The 15,456-nt window shown below is 36.0% G+C and overlaps 3 protein-coding genes across 3 annotated transcripts in view; all 3 read right to left on the minus strand.

Annotated features, from left to right (window-relative positions):
- adarb1b (adenosine deaminase RNA specific B1b) overlaps positions 1–6,433 on the minus strand; it is a 152,050-nt gene extending 145,617 nt beyond the window's left edge. The window contains exon 1 of the mRNA XM_087803728.1: positions 6,269–6,433. The gene's annotated coding sequence lies outside the window, so the exon portion shown is untranslated. The remainder of the gene's footprint in view (positions 1–6,268) is intronic.
- A 2,764-nt stretch (positions 6,434–9,197) lies between these two features.
- Positions 9,198–10,133, minus strand: LOC148068103 (olfactory receptor 5F1-like). The gene has a single exon (XM_087804564.1). It carries the CDS (start codon positions 10,131–10,133, stop codon positions 9,198–9,200), a length of 936 nt encoding a protein of 311 aa, XP_087660690.1.
- A 3,119-nt stretch (positions 10,134–13,252) lies between these two features.
- On the minus strand, positions 13,253–14,182 carry LOC148068104 (olfactory receptor 2K2-like). The gene has a single exon (XM_087804565.1). It carries the CDS (start codon positions 14,180–14,182, stop codon positions 13,253–13,255), a length of 930 nt encoding a protein of 309 aa, XP_087660691.1.
- Between the last annotated feature and the right edge of the window lie 1,274 nt (positions 14,183–15,456).

Raw genomic sequence — 15,456 nt, forward strand, 5'->3', positions numbered from 1 at the left:
AAATAAAATATGATTTGAATCTAAAAATAAATAATAATAATAATAGGCGATACGGTGCTGTTAAAGATCGATACAGTTTCATTTAAAAAATAAAAAGCAATACATTTCTAATCGATATTTTTAAACTCCCCTAATTTCTATTACATCCTTTTATATTAAAGAGTCTTTATTGTATTTATACAGCATTACAAAATTCACAATAACGAACTCTCCAACATTAAGTACATGAAGCTGGAATAAAAGATTGAATAAAAAACATAAATAACAGCATCTAGTCTCTGCATTTATTACATTTAAAGTAAACAAGTTAAATTATCATTTGAATATTGAAATAGCGGATAATAAAATTCTATTTTGATATCCTTCTGATCTTTTTTATTCAGGGTAAAAAGTTTTTTTTATCCAAATTAAATGAACAATATATATTTTCCCACCGTAAGAAAAGAGATTTGTGAATCAGACACCATCAGCTCGGTCGTCGCAGTTGTCGTGGGAGGTCCCTGTGCAGATAACACATGTAGACAAGTGTGAGTCTTTTCATCACAGTCCATTTGACCCGGTCCAAGCCGTTTCCCTCGTCTTCCTGAACCTGTCCCCTCAGCCAGTGTATCAATACTGCAGCGGTCTCTTGAAATATTCATAGAGGCCCAGAACAGCTGGCCCTTTTGGCTTCCACGTGATTAGCATCTGCAGAAGTCTGCGAATGCAATGTTTTGTTTTCTCTAACTACGACTAATGGATTGTGCAGAAATGTACTCGCTTTTTTTTTTTTGAGGAGTGAAACTAGATGATTTATATATTGTCACGATCGCACTCGTTGCTTTGTCGAGACCAAAAAAAAAAACCCTCCTTCAAATTCGTCTGCATCTACTTGGCATCTCTCGAATGTGACGCCGATCACTTTTCTTTCATTGTCCGGAGCTTATCGTGAACCCGACAAGGTCGCGGGCGCCGAAGCCGATCCTCCGCCGACATGTTGACAGTCCATCGATGAGCAGATACCGACAGATCAACACTCAACGTTCGCTCCCATGGAGGCTCCGACTCTCGTGGGTTTGACGTGACGGCAGCAGCAACAGAACCCCCTCCTTCTGCCAGACGTCTTTCATCTCCCGTTCGTTTCAAAATCATCATCTTCAAAATCAAACCGCTCGAGTTCTCCGCTGTCCACAGCTGAACCCGCCGAAAAGAAGCATTCGAAACATACCTCGCTTTTTGGTTTTTTTATTTTTAACTTCTTTAAAACATACCTCACTTTTTCAGATTTTTATGATCAACTACCTTCAAAACATACCTGACTTTTTTGGATTTGAATTTTTAACTACCTTTAAAACATACCTCACTTTTTCAGATTTTAAATTTCAAGTACCTTTAAAACATACCTCACTTTTTCAGATTTTAAATTTCAAGTACCTTTAAAACATACCTCACTTTTTTGTTTTAAGTTCTTTAAAACATACCTCACTATTTCAATTTTTTATCATCAACTACGTTGAAAACATACCTCACTTTTTTGTTTAACTTCTTTAAAACATACCTCACTTTTTCAATTTTTTATGATAAACTACCTTCAAAACATACCTCACTTTTTCAGATTTTAAATTTCAAGTGTCTTTAAAACATACCTCACTTTTTCAGATTTTAAATTTCAAGTACCTTTAAAACATACCTCACTTTTTCAGATTTTAAATTTCAAGTACCTTTAAAACATACCTCACTTTTTTGTTTTAAGTTCTTTAAAACATACCTCACTATTTCAAATTTCTATGATCAACTACCTTCAAAACATACCTGACTTTTTCAGATTTTAAATTTCAAGTGTCTTTAAAACATACCTCACTTTTTCAGATTTTAAATTTCCAGTCCCTTTAAAAAATACCTCACTTTTTCAGATTTTAAATTTCCAGTCCCTTTAAAAAATACCTCACTTTTTCAGATTTTAAATTTCCAGTCCCTTTAAAAAATACCTCACTTTTTCAGATTTTAATTTTCAAGTACCTTTCAAACATACCTCACTTATCCAGTTATTTATTTTCAAGTACTTTTAAAACATACCTCACTTTTTAGATTTATTTTTGACACTACAAATGTTTTTTATTTGAAGTTGCTGTTCCAATCACAGTTCATTGAAAAGAAACGTGCAATATACATTTTATGTTAATAAAACATATTTTTTTTAAAAGACCAATATTTTCAAAATAAGATACCAAAATTGATTTTTATTATTATTTACAGCCAGAGATGGCTTGATAATGTTTCATGAAAAAGATGATGTTTAAATCATTGTTGCGAGATCATTTTGGCAAGAGAAAAAATTCCCTTAACTAGGGGACAAATGAAAAAACATGTTCTTTAAGATCCACATTCCAGCCTTTGACACAACAGCATTTCAAAAGTTATTCTCTGTGTTTAGTATTCACTATTTGACACCATTTGTTATCATATCATTTACAATAATTGTTTCCGTGTATGATAAATAATATATATTTTATCGAGGTCGTGTTTACCATCGGTCTCGGAGGAGTTCTGGAGCACTGTGGCGGGCAGTCCTCGTCCTGGAGATCCTGGTGGACTAATGAAGTGTTCGCTCGAGTCCCGGTATTATCCAGGCCACGAGCGTCTCTCTAACAAGCCCACGACTAACTTCACAGTAATGAGCTCCGTTCTCAATGTGCTCATACATAGCCACGAGAAAAGGCTAAAATTAACTCTCTTTTTTACAAGTACTGTGGAGGTGTTGACTGAATATACCATTCGCTTGTTGTCATTTTTGGGTTGACAAAGACTTGTTTTAAAAAGGCAGCTTCCCCCTCACTTCTCTTTACTATGCTAATGTGTTGGTAGAAATCCAGCTTTTACTGTGAGCACTACTCCAAATAATATAGTTTAAATAGGAATACATTTTTAAATAATAGTTGAGAGGTTGTGTCTTTACACGGGTCTCGAACACAGGAAGCTTTCTACCATAATGGAAACAAGAAAAATAAACAAATGCGTCCACAATAAGGGTTTAACTAAGGAAAGGAAAAGTCTAATTATACTGTATATATATATATATATATATATATATATACACACTTCATATTTGCACTTTATCATCCCTTGCACTTTGTTCTTTTTATTGCACTGAAACTATTGTCTGCTGTGAACTGGAAACCAGATTTCCCGAAGGAGATCTCCAGAGGGACTAATAAAGTCCATCCATCCATCCATCCATCCATCCATATATCCATCCATGAGCTGCAATTGTGTTACGTAAAAGATAACTTATACATGACTTAAAATGAGATTGAAACCCCTGAATTAAGGGGTTTATCTGGAGATAGCATGTTAGCATTAGCATAACAGCATAAAGTAGCATGTTAGGAAAAAAAAAAAGAATGGCGGGTAAAACCGGACATTAAAACGTGGCAGAAAAAGAATTGCAAAAACAACAGGTACAAAAAAAATTCCACCTCTATGCTGCTTGAAACACAGTGTAGCCCCCCTTAGTGTGTTTATGTTTCCATTAGTTTATAGTTTAAACAACTTATACTTAATATAGTATAGTTATACTGCATAGTTAAATATACCACAAGAAACACTTGCTAAACTTCCCGAAAGCCATTTAATAGGAGGCAATAAACGCCTGGCTTTCAAATTAAGAGCATTGAATCAGTTGCGTCTTCCTTGTAATCCTTTTCTATCACGGCTGTATTTCATACTGTTTAAATCCCTGTTTGCTAATCCTTTTTAAATTATTTGTTAGTTTCGTTCATCTTTTTCTATATCCATTAATTCTTTAACACTAATTTAGATTTTCAGCAAATTTTGAATATAGAATTTTAAATAAATGTATATATTTAAAACATAATATTTCTGACTCGTATGTGAATGTCAAGTATGTTAGCTGTATGAAGCTATAAATCAATATTCATCCACAATCGATGACTGCCACAGATCTAGAGGATGTAGACTAACGTCCCACAACATATCACAACAATTCAATATAGACTTGTTGAAAAAAATTGTGAATTAAATCATATATTTTTTTAAACTCACCAACCATGAACCTCACCGCACGTCACTGGTATGCATCTGTATATATGTGTACACACATATATATATATATATATATATATATATATATATATATATATATATATACACACACACACACATACTCAAGTATAAGTTGTTTATTATACAGTATAAATATTTAAATAACTTGGTGTGTTTCTTCAATCAGGGCTATTCATTTGCTGATTTTTAGAGCAATTTTTTTTTATACTTGAACATGAATTGATTGATTTAAAATTATTATTATTAAATCATTTAAAAAATATATATTCTGTGTCTTTGTTTAGCAAGTTCTCCCAAAGAATTTTTTTTTAAATTAGTAAACATTGAGCAAGTTATGACATTGGGGAGAAAGATGGGTTGAACAAAAAGGTCACAGCTTAAAAACTGACTTAGTATTGAGAAGGTTGACCAGAAGTTATTGCATTTTCACAGGTTATAATATAGTCCATAGCTTTCTTCATATTTATCATGGGAAAATAATACATACATCACTGGAATCGCCTACTCATAGTCACAATGTAAACAACGACCTTGTCGTCACCAAATACGACAATAGAACCGGGAACATGAAGGAAGATGCAGCTCAATTCAATCCTCACTGGCGCTCGTTTAATCTTCCTAGACACTTGATATTCCACACTTTCTCTCCCTGCTGTCTGACAAGGTGTTTGCAGGGACACTTGGATGACTGCAGCACATATTTGGACTGCAGCGTCGAGAGGAGAGAGAGATGCAAGTCAGTCTTCGTGAGGAAGAGAGAGATGAAGTCAGTCTGCGTGTGGAAGGGAGATGAAGTCAGTCTTCGTGAGGAAGAGAGAGATGCAAGTCAGTCTTCGTGAGGAAGAGAGAGATGCAAGTCAGTCTTCATGTGAAGAGAGAGATGAAGTCAGTCTTCGTGAGGAAGAGAGAGATGCAGTCAGTCTGCGTGTGGAAGAGAGATGAAGTCAGTCTTCGTGAGGAAGAGAGAGATGAAGTCAGTCTTCGTGAGGAAGAGAAAGATTAAGACAGTCTTCGTGAGAAAGAGAGAAGACAGTCTTCGTGAGGAAGAGAGAGATGAAGTCAGTCTTCGTGAGGAAGAGAGAAGACAGTCTTCGTGAGGAAGAGAGAGATATGAAGACAGTCTTCGTGAGGAAGAGAGAGATGAGGACAGTCTTAGTGAGGAAGAGAGAGATGAAGTCAGTCTTCGTGAGGAAGAGAGAAGACAGTCTTCGTGAGGAAGAGAGAGATGAAGACAGTCTTCGTGAGGAAGAGAGAGATGAAGTCAGTCTTCGTGTGGAAGAGAGAGATGAACTCAGTCTTCGTGTGGAAGAGAGATGAAGCCAGTCTTCGTGAGGAAGAGAGAGATGAAGACAGTCTTCGTGAGGAAGAGAGAGATGAAGTCAGTCTTCGTGTGGAAGAGAGAGATGAACTCAGTCTTCGTGTGGAAGAGAGATGAAGCCAGTCTTCGTGTGGAAGAGAGATGAAGCCAGCCTTTGTGAGGAAGAGAGAGATGAAGTCAGTCTTCGTGAGGAAGAGAGAAGACAGTCTTCGTGAGGAAGAGAAAGATAAAGACAGTCTTCGTGAGAAAGAGAGAAGACAGTCTTCGTGAGGAAGAGAGAGATGAAGACAGTCTTCGTGAGGAAGAGAGAAGACAGTCTTCGTGAGGAATAAAGAGCTGAAGACAGTCTTCGTGAGGAAGAGAGAGATGAAGTCAGTCTTCGTGAGGAAGAGAGAAGACAGTCTTCGTGAGGAATAAAGAGCTGAAGACAGTCTTCGTGAGGAAGAGAGAGATGAAGTCAGTCTTCGTAAGGAAGAGAGAAGACAGTCTTCGTGAGGAAGAGAGAGATGAAGCCAGTCTTCGTGAGGAAGAGAGAAGACAGTCTTCGTGAGGAAGAGAGAGGTGAAGCCAGTCTTCGTGAGGAAGAGAGAGATGAAGCCAGTCTTCGTGAGGAAGAGAGAGATGAAGTCAGTCTTCGTGAGGAAGAGAGAAGACAGTCTCTCAGATGCTTGAGGGTGAAATGACAGCCGCGGACGCAACTTCCCATCATGCACCGACACATACGACTGAGAATATACAGATATTTATTCAATAAAAAATGTCTCCTGCGCGTCTGTACGAGGATCATCGTCTCTTATAGAAAAACGTAAACATACGGGACACGAACCAGAACCGCAGCTCAGTACATCGCCCCCCCCCTCTTAAAAATAAATAACAACAGCTACTCACGACGAGTCGGTTCGAGGGTCTTGACGAGGGTCTTCACGAGGGTCTTCACGAGGGTCTCCGGGGATAAAGCGCGTCTCTAGAAAAGCTCGGTGTCCGGTGATGGAGCAACAAGAAGACGCTGGTGTCGCTTTATTCGCTCGCATTGGAAAATGCACCACACTGCTGTCGGCCTCCTTCTTCTTCTCACGTGGACGCGGATGCTGCGAGGATGACGCAGCACCGCCACCTAGCGGAGCGGAGCGAGCTTTTTTATTTAAAAAAAAAAACGGAATGTAAATAAAAGATTGACGTTTTTGCGTAAAGGAAGGATATGAAGAAAATAAACCTTTTTTTCTTTATCTTATTATTTATGTTTTTATGGGGAACATACGTTATTCATGTATTTTAGTTTTTTCTCTGTTTCCAGAATATATTATTTTTATATAAACCCGAAAATTGTGGTACAAAAGGGAATAAACATACAAAACTAAAACTAATAAAGAAAATTAAAAATACTATTAATATTATTGTCCTTGAGAAATGTATTTTTAAATATATTTTTTTATTTATTTGTTTAGTTTTTTCCCTCTTTTCCGTACAAATCTTTTTAATAAGCCAGAAATCATGGCACAAAAAGGAATAAAAATACAAAAAAATTAATTAAATGTAAGTAAAGAATAAATTGCTTTTACTGTTATTGTCCTTATGAAAGGGTTTTTTTCATATATATTTATTGATTTGTTTTGTTTTTTCCCTCTTTTCAGCACAAATCATTTTTGTAGGCCCGAAAAACATGGTACAAAAATATACAAAAAAATAATAATATTTAGAGGAATATTCATAAATGATATATTAATACAAAATGTGAAAATGTATTATTTTGAATCTACGATATTTATTAATTTGTTTAGTTTTTTCTCTGTTTTCAGAACATGCTTTTTTTTATATAAGCCTGAAAATCATGGCACACAAAGAAAACACATGAAATAAAAAATAACTTAAACTAAGTAACAAATAAATGACTATTACTGTTATTGTCCTTGTGAAATGTAGAAGCATCTCAGCGTAAATATATATCCCAAAAAATAGTCTGGAAAACGGTAAACAGTTTTTTTTAATGATGGAAACTCTATGTTTCAATATTTTATTTGGCCACATATATAATAGTAAACAAACATGATACATTTAAAGAAATACTATATATAAAGAATGAATTAATCATAAATATGTAAAACAGGGAGAATGAACATCATGTAAAAAGTGAAAAATAACAGAATAAATAGAATCCAACCTAACTTGTGATATTTATTTGTGTCGTTTCATTTAAAAAAGTTCTCTTTAAAATAAACAAAAGCCTCTTGAATGTGTTCCAGACAAAGAGATGGACATATGAATCATTGTATATATATATATATATATATATATATATATATATATATATATATATATAGACCAAAAACATTCATTCCAGTTGTGCTATAGTTGTAAAATAATGTAGCTTCGGGACCAAGTGTTGTATCGTCTGATTTGCAATTGTTTAAAATTCAATAAAATCTAACAATCTTTGGCTTATTATTTTTTATTAAAGATTATAATTTGGCATTATTGTATCTAAGGATATAACATATATATATAGCATTATTATGATTTTATATATATATATATATATTTATTTTTATTATTTTATTTAATTAATTATAAGAACAATAATACACGTACTGTATATATATATATATATATATATATATATATATATGTTAATTATTGTTATAATTATTATAATAACAATAATACACATATATATGTATATATGTGTATTATTGTTATATATATGTGTATTATTCATTCATTCATACAAAAAGGAATACACATACGAAAAAATTAGTTAAACTAAGTAAAAAATAAATTACTATTACTGTTATTGTCCTTGTGAAATGAGAGAAATATACAAAAACGAATATTTCTAAGGAATATATATAAATTATATATTAATATAACATGTGAAAATGTGTTCTGTTGAATATACGGTATTTATTTATTTGTTTATTATTGTTATAATTATCATAATAACAATAATAAACATATATATGGATATGTGTATTAATGTTATATATGTGTATTATTCATTCATTCATACAAAAAGGAATACACATACAAAAAAAATAGTTAAACTAAGTAAAAAATGTTTATATAACATGTGAAATGTGTTCTGTTGAATATACGGTATTTATTTATTTGTTTATTATTGTTATAATTATCATAACAACAATAATAAACATATATATGGATATATATGGATATGTTTATTAATGTTATATATGTGTATTATTCATTCATTCATACAAAAAGGAATACACGTACAAAAAAAGTAGTTAAACTAAGTAAAAAATGTTTATATAACATGTGAAATGTGTTCTGTTGAATATACGGTATATATTTATTTGTTTATTATTGTTATAATTATCATAATAACAATAATAAACATATATATGGATATATATGGATATGTTTATTAATGTTATATATGTGTATTATTCATTCATTCATACAAAAAGGAATACACGTACAAAAAAAATAGTTAAACTAAGTAAAAAATGTTTATATAACATGTGAAATGTGTTCTGTTGAATATACGGTATATATTTATTTGTTTATTATTGTTATAATTATCATAAAAACAATAATAAACATAAATATGGATATGTGTATTAATGTTATATATGTGTATTATTCATTCATTCATACAAAAAGGAATACACATACAAAAAAAATAGTTAAACTAAGTAAAAAATGTTTATATAACATGTGAAATGTGTTCTGTTGAATATACGGTATATATTTATTTGTTTATTATTGTTATGGACTCTAAAAGTAACATAATAATAATTCGACCATGAGGAAAAAGAGACAAAAGGGTATAAAAAAAAACTCAGATCTTCCCCCAGAAACACTAATATTTTCTCCTGAACGAGACGTAGCCGAGGATCCGCCGTCGTATCTTGGTGAGCTTGAAGCCGTAGATCAGGGGGTTGACGAGCGGCGGCACGACCAGGCTCTCCATGGCCAGGAAGTTCTGCAGATGCAGCGGGAAACTGACGCCGCTCATCCTCATGCTGATGATGTCCAGCAGGATGCTGACCAGGAAGGTGAGCAGCGACACCAGGTGAGGCACGCACGTCTGCAGGAACTTGCTCTTGCTCTCCAGCGAGTTCCTGCAGGTCTTGATCAGGCAGAGGTAGGACAGGGCGATGAACAGACAGTGGCCCACGTAGACCACGATGGTGACGGTGGCCACGGCGCTGACCACCCCGGTGTCCGAGGCGCGGCACGCCAGGCTCACCACCACCCAGTTCACGCAGAAGAACTTCCGGACGACCGAGCTGCACAGGCGGAGCCGGGAGGTCAGGAAGACGTTGACCCCGATCACGCAGGAGGGCGACACGAAGGAGTAGCACATCAGGGCCCAGAGCCGCCGCTTGGACATGACCTTGTGGTACTCCAGGGGTCGGCAGATGGCCACGTAGCGGTCGTACGCCATGACGGCGAGGATGGCGATGTCGCCGCAGACGAAGGAGTAGAGCGCCCACGCCTGGAGGAGGCACCCGGGGTAGGAGATGACCGGGGCGGGCCGCAGGAGGTCCTGGAGGAACTTGGGGTAGAAGGCCAGGGTGCCGTAGAGGCCGTTGAGGCAGAAGCCGCACAGGAAGACGTACATGGGCTCGTGGAGCGCCTTGTCCAGGGCCACGGTGGCGATCAGGGTGATGTTGACCAGCAGGATGAGGAGGTAACACAACAAGGTCAGGGGGAACAGAACCCCTCGCATGTTCAGGGTGTCGTTGAAACTGGAGAGGGTGAAGGTGGTGACGACCGACATGTTGGTCTTCATGTTTTGTTAGGATGTGTCGCTGAACGATTTCTTTCTTCTCCGTTTATAGATGGTTTTCCCTGAAGCTCCTGCGCCTGAGAGCCAATCAGAAGAGCTGCCTGTGACCACCAGGGGCATCAGGTCACTTTTTTTTTTAATAGAGTAACAGGTTAATGAGGAAAACACTTTGTTTTAACCACACGATGAAAGATATACTTTAAAAAACACACAAACATTCAAGAAAGACTGTTTCAAAACATCAAAGAGTGATTTAATGAGATTCCCGCGCATACAAAACAGATATATTATCTAAAATAAAAAAATTAAACTGGTTAAAAGCTTAAACTAAATAAACAAAATTAACTTAATAAGTTAAACAACATATAATAAAAAAACGTTAAATAAAATAAACAAAAATAAAATAATAAGTTAAACCAAATAAAATAAATAACTTTGTAAGTTAAACAAAATAAACAAGGTAAACAAAATAGCCTAATAAGTTAAGCCAAAAAAAGCATAAGTTAAACAAAAAAAAACCCTCAAAATAGTAAGTAGTAAAACTTAGTTAAAGCAAAGCAACAAAGTAGCTTTTAAAGTTAACAACATAGTCTAATAAGTTTGCAAAAATGGCCTAATAAGTTTAAGAACATCTTAATAAGTTAAACCAAATAAAAGTATCCTAATAAATTCAATAAACAAAAAAGTTAAACAATAAAAGGATCTAATAAGTTAAACAAATTAGAATTAAAATAATCAAAATATGGCTCTGGCTCTTACTTACTATATATCATATATAGATATATAGATATATAGATATCTATACTGTATATTCTCATTTAAAGTAAAAAATTGCATGTATTAAAGTCGACTGCATCCTCTCGTCCTCAGTCATCACATTGATCTCGGGGGATTTCACTGTTCCTTTAGCTGCAGGGGTGTAACGACTGCTGCCATCTGGCGGTCGTAAGAAATCGCAACACAGAACACAACACAAACAGCTAAAAATGTGCGTGTTCATTGTTGTTTATTATACACACTTGGAATATAAACCATAAAATACCTATGATAATATGGGATTTTGAAGAGAAAATAAATTGTCGATAATCGATATCGTTGGCGAAAAACCTCGCCAAGTACTCGTTGTAGCTTCAACTCAATGATGTCTGAACATGTCGAACACATTTCAAATCTCAAATATCCATCACTTCCATATATGAAACAGTCTACGGGCTCTGAACAGGATTGAACATATTTGCTTCTGGTTCCCTCTGGTGTTAGAAGAGGGTAAATGCATTTGTGTGTCCCCAGCACCATGAATGAAATGTTACCTAGTGTTGCTTTAACAAGAGTTTCATCATTGTTCAATGCATTTTTCACTATTTCCTCCTTTTAACATTCATTCAATGATAAAAAACATCCTGATGTTCGCAGATAAATAATGTCAGACTGACGGCATTGTTGTTTGGCAAGAATAGCTTTAATAGGTGACACAAAATAAAATGAAAAGCAAACGTTTTTCTGTTCACAAGTGACATTTTAGAGCAGCAAAAAGACATTATAATACAAAACACATCATTTCTGTTATATAATGAGGATATTAAAGCCCCACACATTTATTAAACATGATCTATAACATGTTTTTATTACTTTTATTTTATTTCAATTTGATCAAGTGCTGAGTTCGCGCAAAAAAGTGAATAAACAGCAACAACAGCGACTCCCAGAGTCAATCAAGAGAACTGCTTGTTTTGTTTCCTTCTCTAATCTTTGATATTGCTTCAGATTTTCTACAGTTTTTAAATCCTTCAGATTTCTGCAGCATCGATCAGAATCATTAAGTATAATTTACTGTTAACATGGACCTTTTAAAAATAAAAAGTTTATAAAAACAAAACAATTTTTTTTTATATTGTTAAGTGAATCGATGTTCCTTAAAAAACAGCAAATGATACCTGCTTCCTATCATAAAAACCCTAAATAATAATATTAATTATAATTATTACAAAAAACACGTTTAAAAAAAATGTAAAACTTATGCAAACTGCAATTTTACTGTATTTAAAAACACAAAAGGGGGTTAAATTGCAAAGAAAATCACTTAATATGAAATCAAATTACTTGAAAATCAGAATCAAATATTCACTTGGAAAAATATAAATAAATCGTTCTTTAGGTTCTAATCTTTATCTGCCCTTAAAAAAAAAAAGAATAATAATATATAATACTACTAATGTGGACATTTTTATAGTTTTATTTATGTTATTATATTGTTAAGTGTATTGTAGGATCCTTAAAAGTAACACAGGCTTCCGACAATCTTATTATCTTCAAATAATAATAATAATAATAATGAAACAATATTATAGAAATAGAAAACACTTCTTAAAAAAATCTTATAAGATAATGTTAACCTCAATTCCACTGTATTACTACAAAAACTTAATACAAAAACATGGTCAAATTTTAATTCTAAAACCCTTTGTACGTCATAAATTGACACGTAAATGTATAAATTTAAAGCAAATTAAATTCACCTGAAAAATAAAAAAAAATCTGTTTTCAGCTGCAGTTATTTTTCTGTTTTAAAGTTGGTTTTTCCTGGATTCACTTGAAATACCGAGAGACCCTCCCTATTCAGGGCGACACACACACACACACACACACACACACACACACACACACACACACACACACACACACACACACACACACACACACACACACACACATTCTCATGTTCTCATGTTCTCAGTATTATCTTGATCTTTAAAGTATGTACTTTTTTTGAGTATTGTTTTGATTGTTTAAGCGCTTTGTGACCCTGGTCTCGAAAAGCGCTATATAAATAAATCTTACTTACTTACTTACTTACTTACTTACTTACTTACACACACACACACACACACACGCACACACACCATTCACTTGGTTCTCGCAGGATTTGGAATATCTCCATAATTCAGGAAAAACAACCTTAAAGCAGGGGCGGGAAAAAGTAAAAACCAAGATAAGAAGATGAATATAAACTTTCAGACAACATGATCAATATTCATGTTCTCTTGAGTAAATGATACCTGGGGGTATTTTTGAAGTATTTGTACACACACCTGTGGACTTAATCATTTAACTCGTCGTGGTTTTTAAACGTCTGTTCTCTGAAAGTGCAGGATTTCAAGAATCCAAACACGTATTTTCGTCAGGTTCATCCCGTAAACGATGGGATTCAACATGGGAGGGATGAGCATCATCTGGATGGCCATGAAGTTGGTGAGATGCTGGTGCAGATCCGGGGAGCCGAAGCGAGCGTAAAGGACGTCGAGGAGGACGGCCACGGCCGACATGCTCAGCGACACCAGGTGAGGCATGCACGTCTGCATGAACTTAGACAGCTTCTTCTTCCCGATCAGACACGTCTTCACCAGGTACACGTAGGACCAGAAGATGAAGAGGAAGTGGCAGAAGTAGAAGGCCACGTTGAAGCAGGTGAGGTAGAAGTTGGCGAGGGGCAGCGTGCAGGCGATGCTGGCCACCATGAAGTTGATGCAGTAGAGCCTGCTGATGTGCGAGTTGCACAGCGGCGCCTGCATCACCGACGCCGTGTTCATGAACATGCAGAGCAGCGGCACCAACCAGGAGAGGAACACCAGCACGCACAGGGTCTGCCGGGTCAGGACGGCGTTGTAGACCAGGGGTCGACACAGGGCCACGTATCGGTCGAACGCCATCACCGCCAGGAAGGTGAAGTCCACGCACACCGAGGAGTGGGTGACGAAACCCTGCAGGAGGCAACCGGCGTACGAGATGACGTGACGGGAGCTCAGCAGGTCGAAGAGGAACTTGGGGTAGAACCCCAGGGTCCCGTACAGAGCGTTGGTGCAGAGGTTACACAGTAGGATGTACATGGGCTCGTGGAGGCTCTTGTCCAGGATCACCGCCAGGATGATGATCATGTTTCCCGCCACGATCAGCGAGTACCAGAGGAGGGACACGCAGAACAGAGCCACGCGTTGGCCCCAAGGAAGGTCTAGACCCTCCAGCGTGAGCTCCGTGACCACCGACACATTCTCCATCGGCGTTGGCGTCGGAGGCTTCTTAAGTGGCCCCGGGGTTGCTCGCTCGCTTTTTGACGGGGAACCATCGTCTCTGTGGGAAACGAAGGAGCCAATCCGTGGCGGGTTCTGAGACGAGGTGTCACCGGAGGTTTGACTGGTTTTATTTTGAGTCCATGTTTGTCCCTTTACTGTTATTGTAATACAGAGAAACACAGAAGTCCAAAAATATTCTGTTTTTTCATATTTGAACAGAACATTTTATTTTGTATTGACTTCCTCTTAAGCACAGGATTAATTTTTTTGTTAATCCCAAAATAACTATGGTTTAAAACAGATTTATTTTTCAAGTGAATGAAATTTTCTTTAAATATATACATTTTCGAATCATTTTATTACATACAAAGGGTTTTAAATGACAATTTTACTATGTTTTTGTATTTTAAAATACAGTAAAATTGAGGTATGTTAAATTTGAAGGTGTGTTTTTAACCCTTCAGTGGTATGAAAAAGTTTGGGCACCCCTGTATATTTTCATGATTTTCATGAAGAATTATTTAAACAAAATTATGCATTTGCATAAATTTAGACATCCTTATATCTTATTGATTTTAATACCTTTAGCACTAATTATTGTAACTTAAAATCGGTTTGGTAACCTCAGTGACCCTTGACCTCCATACACAGGTGAGTCCAATCATGAGAATCATAAGTGTTTCTCCTCTTTGCATCTTCTCTGAAGAGTGGCAACATGGAGTCTCAAAACAACTCTCAAAAGACCTGAAAACAATGATTGTTCAACGTCATGGTTTAGGGGAAGGATATAGAAAGCTATCTCAGAGATTTAAGCTCTCAGTTTCAACTGTGAGGAACATTGTGAGGAAAGGGAAGACCACATGCACAGTTCTAAGTAATGCGGAAAAAGCCTTTTCTCTGCACACACCACAAACGGGGTCGCTTGAGGTATGCTCAAGCACATTTGGACAAGCCAGCTTCATTTTGGAATAAGGTGCTGTGGAGTGATGAAACTAAAATAGAGTTATTTGGGCATAACCAGGGGCGTTATGCATGGCGGAAAAAGAACACAGCATTCCTGGGAAAGAACTTGCTGCCAACAGTAAAATTTGGTGGTGGTTCCATCATGCTGTGGGGCTGGGTGTCCAGTGGACGGGGAATCTTGTTGAAGTTGAGGGCCGAATGGATTCCTCTCAATATCAGCAGATTCTGGAGAACAATGTCCAGGAATCAGTAACAAAGTTGAAGTTGCGCCGGGGCTGGATCTTTCAACAAGACAA

The sequence above is a fragment of the Callionymus lyra genome, chromosome 12 (genome assembly GCF_982586985.1).
Source record: "Callionymus lyra chromosome 12, fCalLyr1.hap1.1, whole genome shotgun sequence".
In the NCBI taxonomy this organism is placed as follows: Eukaryota; Metazoa; Chordata; class Actinopteri; order Syngnathiformes; family Callionymidae; genus Callionymus; species Callionymus lyra.

What these genes read in the sequence shown, in the direction of transcription:
- LOC148068103 (XM_087804564.1), bottom strand. Translation starts at nt 10,133, where the DNA reads ATGAAGACCAACATGTCGGTCGTCACCACCTTCACCCTCTCCAGTTTC.
- LOC148068104 (XM_087804565.1), bottom strand. Translation starts at nt 14,182, where the DNA reads ATGGAGAATGTGTCGGTGGTCACGGAGCTCACGCTGGAGGGTCTAGAC.